This window comes from Rhipicephalus sanguineus, chromosome 1, assembly GCF_013339695.2.
Source record: "Rhipicephalus sanguineus isolate Rsan-2018 chromosome 1, BIME_Rsan_1.4, whole genome shotgun sequence".
Taxonomy (NCBI): Eukaryota; Metazoa; Arthropoda; class Arachnida; order Ixodida; family Ixodidae; genus Rhipicephalus; species Rhipicephalus sanguineus.
Window position 1 is genome coordinate 307,018,024 of NC_051176.1, and position 20,392 is coordinate 307,038,415.

The 20,392-nt window shown below is 46.7% G+C and overlaps 1 protein-coding gene across 3 annotated transcripts in view; it reads right to left on the bottom strand.

Annotated features, from left to right (window-relative positions):
• The window catches only part of LOC119379406 (probable sodium/potassium/calcium exchanger CG1090), a 527,113-nt gene that overhangs the window by 502,338 nt on the left and 4,383 nt on the right, over positions 1-20,392 (bottom strand). For all 3 annotated transcript variants that reach the window (XM_049411972.1, XM_049411973.1, XM_049411971.1), the window contains exon 2: positions 18,012-18,116. In XM_049411972.1, coding sequence (XP_049267929.1) covers positions 18,012-18,116 — 105 coding nt within the window. The remainder of the gene's footprint in view (positions 1-18,011; positions 18,117-20,392) is intronic.

A 20,392-nucleotide genomic window follows, 5' to 3' on the forward strand; every position in this document is an offset into this window, starting at 1 on the left:
ATAAGTGACCCGAGTTTAGCATGAAAATCATGACACGCTGTCATGTACATATACTTACTGCCACGCTCATGATGCGCTGGCGGCCGTTTCGCTACTTGATATACCCGAAAATTGTATTTGCGGACTGACTGTTGCGACTAAGTGCACGAGTTACATAAAATCATGCACGCATGTTAATCTGACTTACTACCACGCTCATGTGCCTGGCTGCCGTTTCGCTATCTTGATCTACCAAAGTTGGCATTGCCGACTTTGTGGACCATAATACTAGAGTTACATAACACCATGACACGCATTTTTCCTTAGTACATACAGACGCTCGCTCTTGCTGGCTGCTTCGCGTACAATCGATTCCCACAATGCGTGGGATCTGCCGGCTTTCTATTGTTTTTTCTTGCACATTACGTTGACTGTTCTCTGGTAAATACTTTTTCATAATGATTATTAATATTTTTGTTTTTATGCTTTGGCATGCTTTGAACTCCGGGGGTTGTATGGCATATTTTGCCATCTTCTCCTAACCACCATAGCTGCTCCCAACTACATTTTTTTCAGCTCCAAAAAACTTATGGCTGCTTGGATCCAAAGTGGTCACTTTCTGCTCTGAATCTGCTCAACAAAAAGTAAAGTTCGCTTCATCAATGCAAATGATGTGCTCTTCGGTTGGGGAATGAGCGGCATTTCGGATGTTTACTAATATTTTCAATTGGCATGTTATTTGTTAATTTAGGCTGCTGATGTATTGTTTTTTCCTTCAGGCATCTAACAAGATGACATGATTTTCTAGACAACCTGCCATTCACCCAGTTTAGTTGCACTTTGTAGCTTTCTCAGCCTTTTTAAGTTATGTTTTAAAATGCGAGCTGCACCCACATTTCCCAGTGTTCAGCATATATAAAGCAGTAATGCAAAGAACATGTAATTCTTTTAACGACTACATTGCACAGTCATCACATGCTACTTCACAGATCAATTTAACTCTATCTTATATTGCCACAGTCGTCACTGCTTTATAGCCTAATTGAAAGTGACGACGTTTTGAAGCTGATTATCAGCAGGACAGTAGATCCAAATTAAAGAGCCTTAATAAAAACAAGTGATGTAATATATTGCATTAGTTTTAAAAAAACGAAGTCACTGCAGCACAACCGGTTCAAGGCATCTTGAACATTTCGTGTTAGAGACGAGCTTCATTAAAGAGCAGCATATGTGAGTGCGTTTGTGTGGTGGGTCCAGCCTGGTTTATCAAAACTTTCTAAGCATCTAAAATAGTTGCTTTAAGTGCACGTTACTACCGTTACAACCATATGCATACATGACTTCCTTACGCATCTTATGGTTTTTGAGATGTCGAAAACAAAGGCCGATCAAAACATGCAAGTTGCTGCACCGCTTTCTTTTTTTTCCTCCCCGAATGATGCCCGTCATGGCCTGCTGCGAATGTTGTTTGCCTCAACCTTCAATAAGTTCCACTCTTTCATATATTTGCCTGAAATTAAAACACTGCGTGTTAACAAACAGCCCCAGCGTATCATTTGAGAAAGGCTAGACAAACTTGTCTGCTGTTGCATCCACATTCTTGGCCAGTAGCCACTATTATCGTTTGCTCAAGCACCAGATCGTTGCTCAGCACAGTCCTCATCTTTTAAACTGTGCTGCAACATCTTAACGGAAATTAACAATTAAATCATTATTGCAGGGCTACTTCCCTAGAAATGCCTTTGTCTAATGACCAAAAAAAAAGAGACCTGAGCTGCTCCGCGTGCGTCAAATTTTTTGGCGAAGGAGGTCATTTCTGATAGATTGAGGTAGAATATATGTATACCAACATAACATCTAAATGTCTTCGTTGCGGCCATTAGCATAGGATAAGGTGAATGTGAGACTTCTATGACCTTCACACTTGAACTGCTTATGATTAGCATAGTCCGAGCAGCGGTCTGTCTATGTGCGTTCCCTTTGTGGTTACAGAAGTTCGGCGTCGGCTTGCTGGCCCAAAAAATTCTCGTTTTGTTCCTGGCCACAGCGTCGCCTCTCGACGAAGGTGAAAGCGACCGCCGTTGGCGCAAGTCCAGTACTGCGCTATGCTCACTGCACATTAAGAGCCCCAGATAGTCGAAATTCGACGAGCCCTCTGCTACGTGTTTGCCCGTTATTATGTATTCTGGCATGGAAACCTACAACTTATTATCATCTACTGTCTTTTATGGACGCTCAATAAGCTAAACGCCTATTCAGGTGCTGTGGTTCCAATGCAGAAACGATTAGATTATGTATTTGGTGCATAAACCGACAAGAGGTTAAATGTGGACCTTTATAAAGCCCCGGAACACGGTGAAGCAACTACACTCAAGGCCAGGATCATAGTCCAGCCGAATCCCTGCAACCGATGTTGAAGAACATACATGACCTTAACATGTATTGGAAGAACTAAGATGTGGCCTAATAAAACCCAAAGTTTAATGCTTCACAATGCGGCATCAGAATGCGGTAAAAGGGTTGAAGCAGCGCTTTTTCTATCCTTATACTGTTACCACGGCGTTTTATTTAGTTTTAAAATAAGTAGCATGTGGGCAGTAGAAAGCTCGGTAGTGAATGATTTTTATTAAGCGCATGGCACTGATAAAGGAAACAAAGAATGAACAGGCTTCAGTGCCGCTTTTCTCACCTATCATCGCTGTTGATATTGGGAATCATAAGCAGTGACGATGTGGCCTCAAGATCTTCATTCACATGCTATTAAATGCGAACATTTCTTAGCGAATTCTGCGACTTTGAGCGTATCGATCTATCTATCTATCTATCTATCTATCTATCTATCTATCTATCTACTAGCCGCCTACGACTTTGTGCTCTCCTGGTCGCTGGTTAATCGAATGTACACCAAAATTGGTATGGCGTAACATGACTGTATGACAAACATAAATGACAAGTTATAACATGAAAATCATGACACGCATGTCATGTACAGCATGGTTTACGTGCCACGCTCATGTGCGCTGGCGGCCGTTTCGCTAGCTTGATATACACCAACATTGGTATCTTGCGACGTGACTGTGTGACGAACATAAATGACACAAGTTAACATGAAAATCATGACACGCATGTCATGTACAGCATGACTTACGTGCCACGCTCATGTGCGCTGGCTGCCGTTTCGCTAGCTCGATCTACCCCGAAATTGGTATTGCGTGACGTGACTGTGTGACGAACATAAATAACACACGAGTTATATGAAAATCATGACACGCATGTCTTGTACAGCATGACTTACGTGCCACGCTCATGGTGCGCTGGTGGCCGTTTCGCTAGCTTTATATACACCAAAATTGGTATCTTGCGACGTGACTGTATAACGAACATAAATAACATGAGTTAACATGAAAATCATGACAGGCATGTCATGTACAGCATGACTTACGTACCACGCTCATGGGGCGCTGGCGGCCGTTTCGATAGCTTGATCTACCCCGAAATTGGTATTGCGCGGACGTGACTGTGTGACGAACATAAAAACACGAGTTAACATGAACATCATGACACGCATGTCATGTACAGCATGACTTACGTGCCACGCTCATGGGGCGCTGGCGGCCGTTCGCTAGCTTGATCTATCCCGAAATTGGTATTGTGCGACGTGACTGTGTGACGAACATAAAAACACGAGGTAACATGAAAATCATCACACGCATGTCATGTACAGCATAACTTACGTGCCACGCTCATGGAGCGCTGGCGGACGTTTCGCATGCTTGATATACACCAAAATGGTATCTTCCGACGTGACTGTGCGACGCATATAAATAACAGGAGTTAACATGAAATCATGACACGCATGTCATGTACAGCATGACTTACGTGCCACGCTCATGGGGCGCTGGCGGACGTTTCGCAAGCTTGATATACACCAAAATTGGTATCTTCCGACGTGACTGTGCGACGCATATAAATACAGGAGTTAACATGAAAATCATGACACGCATGTCATGTACAGCATGACTTAAGTGCCACGCTCATGGAGCGCTGGCGGACGTTTCACAAGCTTGATATACACCAAAATTGGTATCTTCCGACGTGACTGTGCGACGCATATAAATAACAGGAGTTAACATGAAAATCATGACACGCATGTCATGTACAGCATGACTTACGTGCCACGCTCATGGTGCGCTGGCGGCCGTTTCGATAGCTTGATCTACCCCGAAATTGGTATTGAGCGACGTGACTGTGTGACGAACATAAAAACACGAGTTAACAGAACATCATGACACGCATGTCATGTACAGCATGACTTACGTGCCACGCTCATGGAGCGCTGGCGGACGTTTCGCAAGCTTGATATACACCAAAATTGGTATCTTCCGACGTGACTGTGCGTCGCATATAAATAACAGGAGTTAACATGAAAATCATGACACGCATGTCAGGTACAGCATGACTTACGGGCCACGCTCATGGAGCGCTGGCGGACGTTTCGCAAGCTTGATATACACCAAAATTGGTATCTTCCGACGTGACTGTGCGACGCATATAAATAACAGGAGTTAACATGAAAATCATGACACGCAAGTCATGTACAGCATGACTTACGTGCCACGCTCATGGAGCGCTGGCGGACGTTTCGCAAGCTTGATATGCACCAAAATTGGTATCTTCCGACGTGACTGTGCGACGCATATAAATAACAGGAGTTAACATGAAAATCAGACACGCATGTCATGTACAGCATGACTTACGTGACACGCTCATGGTGCGCTGGCGGCCGTTTCGATAGCTTGATCTACCCCGAAATTGGTATTGAGCGACGTGACTGTGTGACGAACATAAAAACACGAGGTAACATGAACATCATGACACGCATGTCATGTACAGCATGACTTACGTGCCACGCTCATGGAGCGCTGGCGGACGTCTCGCTAGCTTGATCTATCCCGAAATTGGTATTGTGCGACGTGACTGTGTGACGAACATAAAAACACGAGTTAACATGAAAATCATGACACGCATGTCATGTACAGCATGACTTACGTGCCACGCTCATGGAGCGCTGGCGGACGTTTCGCAAGCTTGATATACACCAAAATTGGTATCTTCCGACGTGACTGTGCGACGCATATAAATAACAGGAGTTAACATGAAAATTATGACACGCATGTCATGTACAGCATGACTTACGTGCCACGCTCATGGGGCGCTGGCGGCCGTTTCGATAGCTTGATCTACCCCGAAATTGGTATTGCGCGACGTGACTGTGTGACGAACATAAATAACACGAGTTAACATGAAAGTCGTGACAGACATGTCATGTACAGCCTGACTTACGTACCACGCTCATGGTGCGCTGGCGGCCGTTTCGCTAGCTTGATCTACCCCGAAGTTGGTATTGCGCGACGTTACTGTGTGACGAACATAAATAATAGGAGTTAACATGAAAACCATGACAGGCATTTTCCTTAGTTACATACAAGACGATGTATGCAGCTCTTTGCTGGCTGCTTCGCATTACATCGATTCCCACAATGCGTGGGATCTGCCGGCTTTTTTTTTACTTCATTTCAAAGTTAGAATCACTTCTGTTTTGCAGCAGTATGACCCGCTTTCATTTCTCGTGGTGCTCCTTGTTTGTCGGTAAACCAAACAACACCTTTTGGCTGTTTCCTTGTAAACGGAGTGGCCACGAGCACCCATCACGGGCATGGCATTGTCGTCCCCCCCCCCCCCGACCCCCCAATACTTCACGTCGTTAAAAGAATAACGCAGCACATGTACAAAATGCACAATGACGGTGAGCTTGTCGCGCACTGCTCAAGCATGTCAGTCGGCGAACGATGCCCTCGGCGGCACAGTGCATGTCACCACGCTGTGGCATGTTTGAGTAGCCTATGAAGTTCATAGCCTGAGAGCGAAGTTTCGTGACCTTAAATGTACTTAGGGACCCTGCTTTAAGTGTTCCGAGCCCTCGTATCTCAACGTTCGTATTAATTTTCTTTTGTTTTCACAGCCCCACTTCCAGTTGCAAGTGTTGGCTGATCTGCCTGTAAAACTTTACTAAAATCATTTCCTATTAACTTCTAGAGAATATACGTGTAACACTACTAAGCATGTGTAAACACAAAAATATTTGTTTTCTCATTGCAAATTTGCTTTCTTCTGGGCCAGTCCATCTCTGAATGTACCTGTCGCCTGTTTGTGGTTAAGGAGCTCATCATGCTAAACATCGCCTTGAAGCTGGCTGTTGAGTACCTGTTTGCTGTCCACTACTACTTGAACCACGGAGAAAGAAGTATTTGACTCTCATTCAGAAATAAATTTCAGAAAATTGGCAACAAACACACAGGATTCCAACTCGCGACCACTTAATCGCCATGCGCGTACGCTGGCCACTACGCCACCACACGCAACGGCACCATCTACAAGGAAACGGGGTTATGTAGGTACCGACGGGTCGTTCCGCGTTCTGACACGTTAGTGAAATGAGCATAGGCGTGCAGAACCAGTGGTGATGTTCGAAAGAGAATAGAAAGTAACAATGCAAACATCTGAAAACGTCAAGGTAATGAGTCTCTCGCGAAAACACAGGCTTTGCCAGTGCTCCCTTTTGCGCTAGCTAAAAGGCCAGTAATTTCCTTTTTTCGTTTTTGCCCGGAGGTGTGTTTTCTTCTTTATTATCATTATTATTAATAATATCAATATTAATATTTTCTTTTTTCGGAAGAGTCGCCTCCCCTTTGAAAAGACAACATCGCCCGAGCTGATAACGTCCATTTGCTCTGAGATTTAACACAAAGTCAAACTACCGGAGCCGATTGCAATAGCTGCCCTTCCGATAAAAATCAGCCAGTGACAAGGTAGAGATGGGGGGGGGGGGAGTGGCGGCGTTAGCTCGCTGTCAATCTTTCTGCACATCGCGATATAAGTGTGCGTTGCGTGGGCTCTGCTGCAACCCTGCAGTCGGCGCTTTTGCTGCTTTAGGAGACTGCCGTTCAACATAAAACCGCCAATGTAAAGTCTATCAACTGTGTACTTCTCTCAACCACTTGTTTGTCGTGAAGTATACACGAAGTCTCGCGAAGCTTCACATTTTATTGCCACATTCTCAGGCTATATATATATGCCAAATGTTATACGCAAACACACCATTTAACTTGCGACGACAGCAGCTTCAGGTGCTCGCGTTCTAGTGCAACCGTGCCTTTTATTAGGAGCTTTTAGCTTGTATTAGGGGCTTTTAGCTTTACGTTACCGTGTTACGAGTTGCCGGAAGGAATCTGCGCATGCGCGGGCCTTTACGCAACGTGAACTACTCGCCGGATTGGCTTTATGTTTGTGGCCCTACCTCGCAAATCCACCTTCGTTTGCGGCTACTCGCGATACCCGCTCTGCCGAGGCTCCCGCCACCGAGTAAAAATAAGCCGAAGTGCGAGCGCCAATTGGGATCACCTTGTTTCAGCAGCTAAAGTCACTAGAGTGACCTAGAAATACAATACCGAAGCCGTAAAAACGTGAAAAGCCTTGACATAAACACCCCGACAGGCTAGATAGGTGACGCCATCTAGCGGGAACAAGATGAACCAGACAAGCAAAAAATTGTTATTGCAGAAACATCGTGCGTTCTACTTCTGGTGTAAATGCCTTGCCGCGGCATAATTACGAATAAGTTACCTTTTCAATCATTGTTTCCTCAACAACACTAGGAGAAAACAAATGTGTCGATGACTATGGTTGCACGAAGCGTCACTAGATGGCGACACCACGTCGAATAACCCGAGGGTTTCTGAGGGTAAGCGAGTGCAAGTACCTCGAAGTATGGGTAAATGAGGGGGATGGATATATGGAGGTACAAGAGAAAGCATCGGTAGCAAAGGGAAAGAGGAATGCTGCAATTATGAAGCACAGAGCTTTATGGGGACACAATAGGTACGAGGTGCTTCGAGGGCTGTGGAAGGGTGTGATAGTTCCGGGGCTTACATTTGGAAACTCAGGGGTGTGCATGAAGTCAGAGCTGCAATCAGGGATGGATGTAAATCAAAGGACGGTGGGCCGCCTCGCGTTGGGCGCTCACGGGAAGACGACAAATGAGGCGGTAAAGGGTGATATGGAATGGACAGGCTTCGAAGTGAGGGAAGCGCAGAGCAAAATGAGATTCGAAGAGAGGCTGAGGAAAATGAAGAAGAGTAGATGGGCAGAGAAGGTTTTCAGGTATTTGTATAGAAAAAGCGTTGACACGCAGTGGAGAAAAAGAACTAGGAGGCTCACCAGTAAATATACGGCTAACAGTACGGGCGATATGGCAACAAGGAGCATTAATAATAATAATAATATCTGGGGTTTAACGTCCCAAAACCACGATATGATTATGAGAGACGCCGTAGTGGAGGGCTCCGGAAATTTCGACCACCTGGGGTTCTTTAACGTGCACCTAAATCTAAGTACACGGGCCTCAAACATTTTCGCCTCTATCGAAAATGCAGGAGCATTAAGCGGAAGGTCAGAGAGGCGGAGAGGACTTATTGGATGACAGCGATGGAAAAGAAGCCGGCTCTGAGTAACTACCGAAAAGGAAAAAACGAAATAAGGAGGGAAAGGTTTTATGATAATTCAAGGGGAAGCGCTTTACTGTTTGAAGCAAGGTCGGGCTGCCTTAGAACGCGTAGTTATAAAGCGAGATTCAGTAACGAAGAAGAACAATGTACATGCTGCGGGGGAACTAAGGAAACGATGGAACATGTACTGATTGAATGTGGCGATATTCACCCAGGTATACGTGTGGGCACGATTCTACATGAAGCCTTGGGTTTTAGGGACAACAATGGAAAGCTGAACACGCCCGCGATAGATATAAGTAAGAGACGGTTAGAGTATTGGTGGCAGAAAAGTAGAGATAAAGTACAAAAATAAATAATTGGGGGGAAAAAAGGTCGTTCCGCCTTAAGAGGCAGAGAGATGGACCGTGAATTTATATTTTTTGGTATAATAACATAGACTTACTCAATGTAGATAAGGCATTAAGACAACATGAAAGCAGGAAGTTTTTTTTTCTTTCTTTTTTTTTCTCCTTCGAGCCTGGTGGCAGACATGACACCGCCCCGTTATAAAGGGGACGCTCATAGCATCCAACCATCCATCCACCCGGTAACGCTAAAAACCCCTCGAGATTTCGCCTCAGAGGTGATACAATCTTATCTAAATTAAATATAATTTAAATCCGTTATCATCACCATTTCATGGTTTATTCAAACGTAAAGGTGTCCGTTTACGTACGGGGAGCTAAAACTTTTCTAAAACATGTGTTCCGGTAACACGCTAACGTTAAAAACTATACGTACAAGCTAATTGTCCCTATTAGCGTGCGCGTCTCTCTGTTCAGTTTACAAAAAGGAGTTTCCTTACGACAGCCCGCAAGAAAATGTGGCCCACGCATCGAACGATACAGGGCGCGTCCTGCAGAGCGCTAGTGCTGCGCGCCGAGAGCAACTGTTGCCGTTCGTCCTTCTGTTCCTCCCTTCCAACCTAACACTAAACGGTTACTCCCCCAACTTGAGACATGTCAGCCATCTTGTTCCACTTGGTCTTTTTGGGGAGTAACAGTTGGTCTTTAGGACTAAAACCCGCAGTTACTCTCCAGTTACTCTCATTTTTGCCATTTTTGGCTTAGAGTGTACGGCCCCTGGAATGTGGGTGTGTGCCACAGGTGATTGATTCACTTTTTATGTCAACCTAGGAATGGCAAGAATAGACACCGCAAATCATAACGCGACAGCGTTAACGTGTCAAAGAAAATCCGGTACCAGCATTGGCGGCGTTGTCGGTGAGAGAAAAATTCTGATGGACACAAATAATAAGAATCGCGATTCGAGTCGGAATCGAGCCCACGCTTTTTTGCGTGGAAGTCAAGTATTCTAGTGCAGAGCCGCGCAAGTGTTTGAAACTGCTTATGAAAAAGGCCATATGCAGTCGTGAGGTCATGGCAACGACAATTGTGGTTGCAGTGTTGGGTATCAATCAGCTTTCATAAAATGTAATGAACGATACATATGTATTCTTATGAGCCGGCAAGCTATATATAGTCAAGCGTTGCTCGACCCCGGAGGAATAAAATTAGCTGTGGCTTAGCTCGGCTATACCAGGATATACGTAGCGTTAGCAAAGGTTCAGCTGATTATTCTTAGCTTTCCAGATTGTCTAGGATTATTAGCGTGCTTTTGTTCATTCTTCGTACGCTGAACCGCTAATTGCCAGGCAACTACTTCGGGATCCGATGAGATAAGCTTCTCGGCTCTTCAGCGCCGTCGAGCAGCATTTGCGCTCTCCTTCTTCATGGCGTTACCCACCTGCAAACGCCAGTCAGAGGCGCTATCAAGCGGCCCCAGCGCAGCGTCAGACGGCGACTGCACAGCGAAGGCGAACAGCTGCGCGCGCGCCGGCGCCACTGTGTGTATGGCTACGACGTCACTCCTCTCGAATGCGGCGCAGACCAGCAGCGGCGAGCCGCGCGCGGCGGTGGCGGAGTGTGCGCGCGCCGGCGCCAGCCTGTCTGCCGCGCCTACGACGCCACTCCTCCCGAACGCGCAGACCAGCAGCGGCGAGCCGCGCGCGGCGGTGTCGGAGAGCGCCTGAAATGCCAGCTCCGGTGACCCAGCTGTGTGATATCACTGATCCTCGCGCATGCGCAGCACGGCTCATGACGTTCCACGCGAAATCGGCTCCGGCTAGGCAAGTGTAGCTAACGCTACAATACGCTAACGATCGCTATTTATGACATGGGCATCATCAAAACAGAGCATGCAATTCGTTTCAATAAAATTGATGTCTTTGCTCTAACGTGGGTGATATGACATCTGACCACAAGCTACCCTTTAGGTGCCAGTGCAGTCGACGCGCCTGTTAGCCCGCAATCTACACACCACTCAATTTACAGTAAGACATCGATCAACCTCGCAGCGCTAGCCTAAAGCAAAAATAAATAAATAAGGCGGCGTAGGCAGCTACTCGCTGGCTGCTTCGCTTTAAATCAATTCCCACTGTGTGTGGGATATGCCGGATTCTTTATTTAAACGTTGTTGTGGTAATTAATTGGTTGACAATCACTATCAATTTCGCGAGTCCACATTACATGCCATCATCAGCTAAGACATGCCTAGTTACCAAGTGCGTTGGGTCTACGAGCTCTCAAATTGACTACCGATATTAAAAACATGGGCTATTTTCTAGCCGACCGATGGGAGAAAGCGATAGCCTATACCACCATTTATTTATTAAGAACGTTGTCAGTTCAGGAATCGGGTCAGTTTGGTCTTGGCCAAGAGCCGTCTCTTCGATGGGCGCCCCCATATTTTCTTGGCGCAAAGCTTTGGAGCAGGCTTTGGGGCTCTCGCTAAATTCAAAAAATACCTTGCCCGCGCTCAGTGGCTTTGGTACTATTTATTCGGGGCCCCTATTCGAAAACCCCTTATTGTGTGGAATGCACCTTGGGTTACAAGTTAAGTGTGACAATGATTGTTCTTTGCATTGCTGTTTTTTAGTGCATCTGTGACATGGCTGTCTCATGTATTCCAGGTATCTTGTTGGCATATGTCAAGAGGACGGCAGGAGGTAGGAACCTCTAAGTGACACAGAGGAGCCCATTCAAATATTTTGGCGGCTTCCTCGGACAGTGCTATTTCTAAAAATGATAGGGCTCTGTGAGTCTATAATTTCTTGTTCGGCTTACTTGAGGTAATTACTTACAAAGTACAGTATGCTCAATTTGTTCTTCCACAAAATATGTGTAATCCACAGATGTGCAATGTACTTATATTCAAATACAATACAACTTTCAACTGACTTTTTGTGTGTTTCCTTTTTCTGTAAGAACACTATCCTTAATATTCATACAACCTTAATGAAATATCAATTTGACTACGTGTAAAACATTTGAAGGTCTTTGAAAGAAAATGAGAAAGCTCACCATATGAGAGCCAGACTGTTTTATTAATTATTATATTTGATTATTCAACTAATATTTTCTTTTTCATGGGCTCTCAACGATATGAGTTCCTCTTTAGTTAGACAACCTAACACAGAACTACAACACTAGTTCGCACAGCGGCATAGAGGTCTACTGATACCAATGAATGCTGCATGAGACAGAATGAAAAGTCACCCAAAAGAGCAACTGCTTCGGTCGCTGGTGTATGTGGTGCCTTCCCTACCATCTATTTATATTCGATCACTTTAGGTTACTTTGATTGTTCATTTAAGCTGCTGTTACCACACAGCAACGATACAAATTAATTTCCCTGCAAGCACAATGGTTGACGTGTTAGATCCTGCATGTGCCAAGCATGGTAGAAGCTCTGAATTTGCACATTACGTTTGTTTATGTAACAATTTACCCATCGTACGGTATCGACAAGGTGGGTACGTAACGGATTTAAACGTTGTTGCTTGTGATACGGTATTGGCAATGTTCTGAGGTGCTACGGCTTAAATAGTAGATAGTTGTGGTACGGCGTCGCTAACGTTGATAAATAAGTACGGCTTCAGGGCTATTCACTCGCCGTTCTGGATTGTTAACGTTAAGGGACCGACAACTGGGCAGAACATGTGATTAGATACTGGTAGAAATGAAAAGACCATGAAATATAGTGTCAGATTCCAGCATCCTTTTCGCGTTGTGAGTAGGACTTATATTTTTAATTCGTGCTTAAAGGTAACAAAAACCAGAGCCGTCGATGGGGAGAGTCTGGCGAATGGGCGGGGCTGTGACGTCGCAGCGCGGCGATGACGCTGTTCACGTCACCGACACGCCTCCGCTCCGGCGGCGTCCGCCATATATAGTCTTTCCGCGCGACGGGCGCACGGATGAGGCTATGTACGCGCTGTTCATTCGTGAAATCTAGCGCTCCTAAACAAATTGCGAAAGCGAAATTGTGCAAGAACATTGTTATACAAATTTAATGAAGAATATGGAATGAATTAGACGTGTCCAAATAATCGTGAAACTGAGTTGTGCACGCCGATTCGAGTCCACGACGTTCTATGATACGCGCTGTGCTTTTAGAGCGCAGCTCTTAGGCGTCTGTTCCTGCGTTGTTCGGCATCGCCGTTGGCGTAGTCGGCGTAACCGATAGAGCAAATGAGGACGAAAGGCAGCGAACGTGGATTCTGTCGATACCACGAGCCACTGCATCGATCGCTTTCTTCCTCCGTCATGCGTGCTCGCCCTTCGGTCGGAGCTCGTGCGCACGCAGGGCTGGTGGGTCCGCTGCTACTGTCTCGCTTGTCGTGACGGGGATGTCGATGACGCCTGCAGTGCACAGAGTGGCGTGCGTAGCACTCGAGCACTGGAAGTTTCTGTGGCAATATGTAACGAATGTTCCAATGCGGATAGCCAGAAATTCAAACACAGTTCGCGTTGCCTCAACACAAAGCTGCGCTCAGAATTCGCATGACGGATTATCGTGATCATCGGTGAATTTTCGAGCTATGCAGATCTGTGGGTTTGCGTCTATCTTGTTTTTTTTTAATGCGAAGCATTTCTTAGCGAAATTCTGCGACTTTGAGCGTATCTATCTGTCTATCTACCTATCTATCCGCCTACGAATTTGTGCTCTCCTGGCGGTTTCGTTCATGGGGTGTACACCAAAATTGGCATGGCATAATGTGACTGTATGACAAACATAAATGACTGGTCATAACATGAAAATCATGACATGCATGGCATGTACAGCATGATTTACATGCCACAGTCTTGCTGCTCTTGCGGCCGTTTCGTTAATTTGATATTTACCAAAATTGGTATGGCTTGACAAGAGTGTATGGCGAACATAAATAACAGGAGTTATTATGAAAATCATGACACGCGTGTCATGTACAGCATGACTTACGTGCCACGTTCATGGTGCGCTGGCGGCCATTGCGCTAGCTTGATATACACCAAAATTGGTAGTGCGCGACATCACTGTGTGACGAACATAAATAACGGGAGTTAATGTGAAAATCATTACACGCGTGTCATGTACAGCATGACTTACGTGCCACGCTCATGGAGCGCGCTGGCGGCCGTTTCGCTTGCTTGATATACACCAAAATTGGTAGTGCGCGACATGACTGTGTGACGAACATAAATAACGGGAGTTAATGTGAATGTCATGACACGCGTGTCATGTACAGCATGACTTACGTGCCACGCTCATGGTGCGATGGCGGCCGTTCCGCAGATTGATATACACCAAAATTGGCATTGCGTGATGTGACTCTGTGACGAGCATATACAACAGGTGTGATTTTTGTAACATGTCACGTGACAAGTGTTACGTGACAATCATTGCATACCACGCCGGAAAAGTCTGTGCACGCGTGCTGGCAGCAAAGAAGATAAAGAAGAGGACGGATTGCATGCCGGTTCATGATGATGACAATTTTTATTCGCCACTAACGGGGATTCTCCAAGCTTAAACAGCTCTGCTTTTAAAAGAAACAGAGATACCAGCGCACGTAATTGTATTAAGGCCACAAAACCGCAAAAGCGGGCGTACACAAGCGGCTTGAGGATCTCGAGCCCTAAAATTCCCTCTTAGAGAATTTTAGTGCCGGGACCCCAAAGTGCCTTGCGTACGTAAGCTCCTTACGTTTCTTTGTACAGTCCATGGGTGCGGCTGAGAGTACACGGGAACGTAAGAGGGTGAATAAGGAAGCGGCTTGGAGTCCCCGGCACTAAAACTCTCTAATAAGAGAGACAAAAAAAACTCACAGGATCCCTTATGCATTCGCCTAAGACCACTCGAAGGCGAAAGCCGTCTTCCTTTTCTTCAGTTGATGTATTGTTCCTCACCCCCCCCCCCTCGAAAGCTTTGTTACCTAACATTGTTTTGCACTGCCTCCAAGATCGGAGGCACTGCAATCTTTCTACACCACATCTGGTCATGTGCTGACTTCATCGCGTGAAGTCGCGTTATTCGACGTCATGATGACATCACAATCTTTGGTCGTATGGTCACGTCATTACGCGATGATTTTTGACATCTCTCGTGTCGACGCCGCCGACGCGGGACGCCGACGCCGCGGACGCCGGCGGTAAATTTTCGCGTTTGCGGAGGCATCTCAGGTTTCGTCAGAGCAGTTGCAGGGCCCCCAGTAGGCGCGTGTTAAATGAAAACAATACCTCGTTCGGCTAGTCTGATAGCGGACATCCTGTTGGCTTACTTTACAAAATCATTTTTCTGCTCAACTTCTTCGCGCTCTATATACTTCCTAATCACGAAATTTAATTGAAGAGCTTCCTGCACGAGCACAGACATCGTGCACTATACGTGCATGACTAAAAAGCGCAAGGCACATTCGCTTAGCACAGAGGCGCAGATTAATTTACATGCGCGAATTAAACGTGAAACTGGTAGCATGTACACAAGCGGCAACACAGCGGTAAATGACATCATAGGCTGACAGCCACAGAAACGCAGACCACGTACATAACGTACAACACATGTCGGGTAACCGCCGCAGCTGACGCGCGGCTGCATTAACCTGCGATATCGAAATAAGTCTTCCCCTCACAACATCACGGTAACATCCCAAGCTCGTGCTTACGTAATTACGTAAACGCAACACATCACGCTTGACACTTACAGCGTGATCGCTGCAAAATTTCAGTCTGCCCAAGCGATCGAACCGGAATCATAAAATTCCTTTTTTTTCAGCGTGACAAGATTATTTTTAATGTTTGTGCGCCTGAAAGGGCCCCATTGCACAACAAATAATAAGTGTGTGTTAATGCTACGTTGTTTATGATACCAGCAATATTCAAGCTAAATACTCAAGTACGTATCTCGCATAGCACGGAGCAGTCGGTCGGGGTCCATTTGCTGCGTCTGATGTTTCTGATCCAAAGGCGTCGCTTCTTTTCCTTGGGAAGCCTAAAAGGCGGAAACCCTGCGCGCTGCTGTTTGAACAGCCAACCGCAACAGCAGCCCATCGCACGCAACAAATTCACGCTTGAATGCGAGCAGTCGCCATGAATACGTGCGGCTTCGCACAAAGCTTCGTAACCTACGCGCGCTCCTCAGCGATCGTGTAAGTGCGACGCGCCGGCGTCTCTCCGTCGCGGCAGCGCCGGACTCCGCGCCGCGCTGTCGGCACTGCCGCCCGCCGCCGCCGGCGAGTAGAGAGGGTTTACGTCACAAGAAGAGGGCGGCGCTGGGGCGGAGCTCGGAGAGCGGCGAGATGAAACAATCGCCAAACTCTCCCGAAGGGTATATCATCTAGCCACCATAATGGCTCTGACAAAAACCGGTATGTCGCGCAGCCTAGCGGAAGAGCCTTGAAACAGGTTTATGAAGACGGTCACTTTGCTGGACGTAGTCTGATGCTGTCATGCGCGCCATAATTGGTCCTCAAGGTTAGAGCATGTGTACTATTACCTATCCCCGCTTTGTTCTGTGCTGCCTATACGAGGTAAAAGGAGTTGCACGGTGAGAAGCGGCGCTGCCTTCGCGGCCGCCAGTGGCCCACGTGCAGCCGCGGAGCATGCGCGCGGAGTGCACGTATGCGCTGTAAACCGTCGCGCTTGAACACGAACCGCTCTCACGCTCACTGTTTGCAGCATGGGTCGTCAAGTGTGTATAAGACTTCATATTCGCCGCAGATAAAAAGATTCTCGTTAAAAATGTTTGACGGCGTTTTCGACGTTACCATTTCGTGGCTAAACACTCTGACCAGCTAGCTTTCCTTTGCGCTAAAGAAAATAGATGCCCTAAAAATTGGTTGTCAGTCCCTTTAAAAAACACTACAATTTCAAAAGTATTTCCCTGAGGTACGGCATCGGTAATGTTTGTAAGTACCTACGGCTTCAGTAGTGTCTTATGTCGGAATGGGGAACATCCTGGCATCAAGAGTTAACTGGTTGTTTTACCTTAAGATTACGGCGATTTTTTTTAACAGTGCAGCTTTTATACATGACTCGCTGTACATTCTAGTGTTATCACTCCTGATGCTCGCGTGCAATCTGGAAAGTACTCAAACATACGCTTCGGGCATGCAGTGTTGTCAAACAGTCGGCGTCATTCGCGAAGCAGCATGCCAGTTGAAGCGCGGCCTGCGCCGAGCATTAAAGTGCCTCACAAGAAAGTGAAAAAGGCGGTCCCCGTGATATCAAACAACGTAAGTACGCTGCCCAAACTAAAAATACAGAGAAAACAAATTCGTGAAGTAAGTTAACAAAAAGTTACAGTTCGTCAGCGCGCGTAGTAAGGTTTAAAGCGCACCACGCGGACGACTTCGGGTCGCGCGCAGCGGTGTTGTGATGGCGTTACCCCATCGGGTAAGACCTCATCGTCCAGTACATTGGATTATCTTGTAAGATCCAAAATATCACCGCAGGAGCATTTCACTCAGTTCACGTCGCTGGTGTTCAGACCAAGACACGGTCACCGGGTTGGTATTACATGTTGCGTAGTCGATGGTTGTAGCGACGGCTGTCGACCCACAGCTGGTTCTTGATACGCAGGCGGGCGAGCTGTCGAGCTGCTTCGGCGCACTGCAAGTAGGTAGCAACGTCGAGATTTTCTTCGGCAGTATAGCGTCAAGCGTCGTTGCCCGGTTCCTTCCGTAGACCAATTTGTGTGGAGTCATCTGCGTGTCGTTTCTTGCACCACCGTTTGTATGCGAAGGTCACGAACGGAAGGATGGCATCCTACGTCTTGTGTTCGACGTCGACGTACGTACATGGCCAGCATGTCGGCAATGGTCTTCCACTGGTGCTTGCTGCTGATGCCAGAGGCACTTCACGCGCGACCAGAGTAGTCGCTGTTAGGAAACTTGCATAATCACCGTCGGCGTCAGCGGACCGTAGCTGCGCCAGTGGTCACGAGGCACCATCTTCCGTCATACGATGGGGAATGCACGTTTCGTATTATATTCACTCAGAATAAAGCTGACGGGCGTGTGGGGGCGAAGTTAACCAAAAGGAACGCTATGTCATAAAGCAAGCTCAGTAACGAAACTTCATTAAAGCCCAAATCTACAGGCAGCACCTGCCTTGGCCACCATGATGGCAATGATGGAGGCAGCTATGGCCGGGACCGAGCTGGCCGCCGCCATGAACGTCGCTCCAGCCACGTCCGGGTCCACGTGCAGCACTGAAATGAAATGATCATCATGCATAACGGCGTATTACTATTATTGCGAAAAATTATCTGTCTCATACAAAACACACTGAGGTCTCATCTCCGCCCCGCCACGGTAGTCTAGTGGTTATGGCGCTCGACTGCTTACCCGAAGGTCGCGGGATCGAATCCCAGCCGCGGCGGCTGCATTTTCCACGGAGGCGAAAATGTTTGAGGCCCGTGCACTTAGATATAGGTGCACGTTAAAGAACAACACGTGGTCGAAGTTTGCGGAGCCCTCCACTACGGCGTCACTCATAATCATATCGTGGTGTTGAGACGTCTGTGCATTTTCAGCAAACTTTGACATCGTGACATCAGCAAACATTGACAGGTTTGCTTTGTTTTTATCACTTTATTAGGGTGATATATATTTAAGCCGCTAAATATGACTCGCATTAATACATGCTTTGCAACTGCCACCTTGGAGTAGCCGCCGTCTGACTTTGTGCGATTTTCTAGCCGCGTTCGCGCAGCAGGTGTTATACGCCTGTAAAGTCGATATCCTTATAAAAAGAGAGTGCAAGCATGACGCGAGAGCCGAAAAAAAGCAGGCGAGCAGTTCATCTTGCTTCACAGTGGTTAAAGCTCAGCTAGCTGCCTCGCGTCTTAATCGGCGGGTGATGCTCCAGCGGCACGGAGCACTTGACTCTAACCTTCTCAGGAAAGAGTGCCATGACCGTATAATTTCTTTTTTTCGCACGCCGCAAACATTTAATAATAATATCTGGGGTTTAACGTCCCAAAACCACGATTTGATTATGAGAGACGTCGTAGTGGAGGGCTCCGGAAATTTCGACCGCCTGGGGTTCTTTAACGTGCACCTAAATCTAAGTACACGGGCCACAAACACTTTCACCTCCATCGAAAATGAAGCCGCCGCGGCCGGGATTCGATCCCGCGACCTTCGGGTCAGCAGCCGAGCGCCATAACCACTAGACCACCGTGGCGGGGCCGCCGCGAACATTTGTTCACGAAAGTACACGGCTGCTACTACAAGCATGCCACATCAAAACAACAGTCATGATTCGTAGTCCACAACGCAGAACATCGATAGCGTGCACGGCTTTATATCCGAGTGCATATGGACCATTACGTATCTTTAACATGACAGAATGAGACTTACGTCCTACACGCTGATAACGCATGCTGTCGGGCTAGTTGGTGCATAGCTGGTTAGAAAATCGTTGGCGCAAAAAAGAACGTGGACGAAGAAGTAACACGTACAACCGCGCACTCGCAACTGACCTTTATTAAATCGACGCTCACTTCTGAAACCCTCACGCATGCGTACAACACACACAACAAAAAAATGCACATTGACCTATCATGACAACCTCTCAGATAGGAAGGCAAACTAGTTTTCAAAAAGCGACAAGGACGGGACACTGATGCATTGGTCTCCAAAATGCTTAAAGGAGCACTGACATCAAATTTACGCATGTCCAGATTTTTGCATCCACGAGTAGTTATCTACCCCCTAGTAGCGATTCGCGACTGAAAATGCAACTGAGGGACGAATAGCTATTTGTTTTTAGGGGCGAAGCTCCTTATAGCGGCACCCGTTCGTCCCTCGTAGCGTAGTATGTAACCAGTCTTACGCTTTGACCTGCAAGGTGGTGCCGGTGGGAGATTTTTCCTGTGCGTTGTTGAACAATAAAAAATTCGCAGCGTTAGCTAAAAGCCGACTTCTTCTGTCTCTCATTCCCATTAGCAGCCATTCTTTACCTCCAAGGTAGTGCCTGGTGAGATTTCTCCTGTGCGTGATTAAACAATAAAAATTTTGTTCAAAACGCCGTTGATTGATGAAATAAACCAACAAAAGACGCCAGATGTTTTGTAAAAGCAAAACGAAAGAACGCCAGATGTTTCTAAAGCAAAACGAAAAGACGCCAGCTGCTTAACGAAAGACGCCAGATGTTTTCTAAGCAATGGTTTTCTAAACAATGAAAATTCACAGCGTACATGTAAAATTAAAGTGCGCTGCAAGTCGTCATAACTCATCGAACCTTTAGTATAAACGCGCCCGATCTCACGTCGGTGATGATGTACTGGGCAGAATTCACGGAAGATTCACGGTTTACCGATGAACCTCCGCAGCTTCGCCCACTCATCATCATTCACTCCGTGGATATGCTGTGATTTTATTGATTTATATCACCGGTATCTAGCACGATTCAAAACGGCCGGCAAGCCCGCCATTTCTTAGCGCTGGCAGCGCCCCCTCGCAGTCAATTCCAGACCACGCC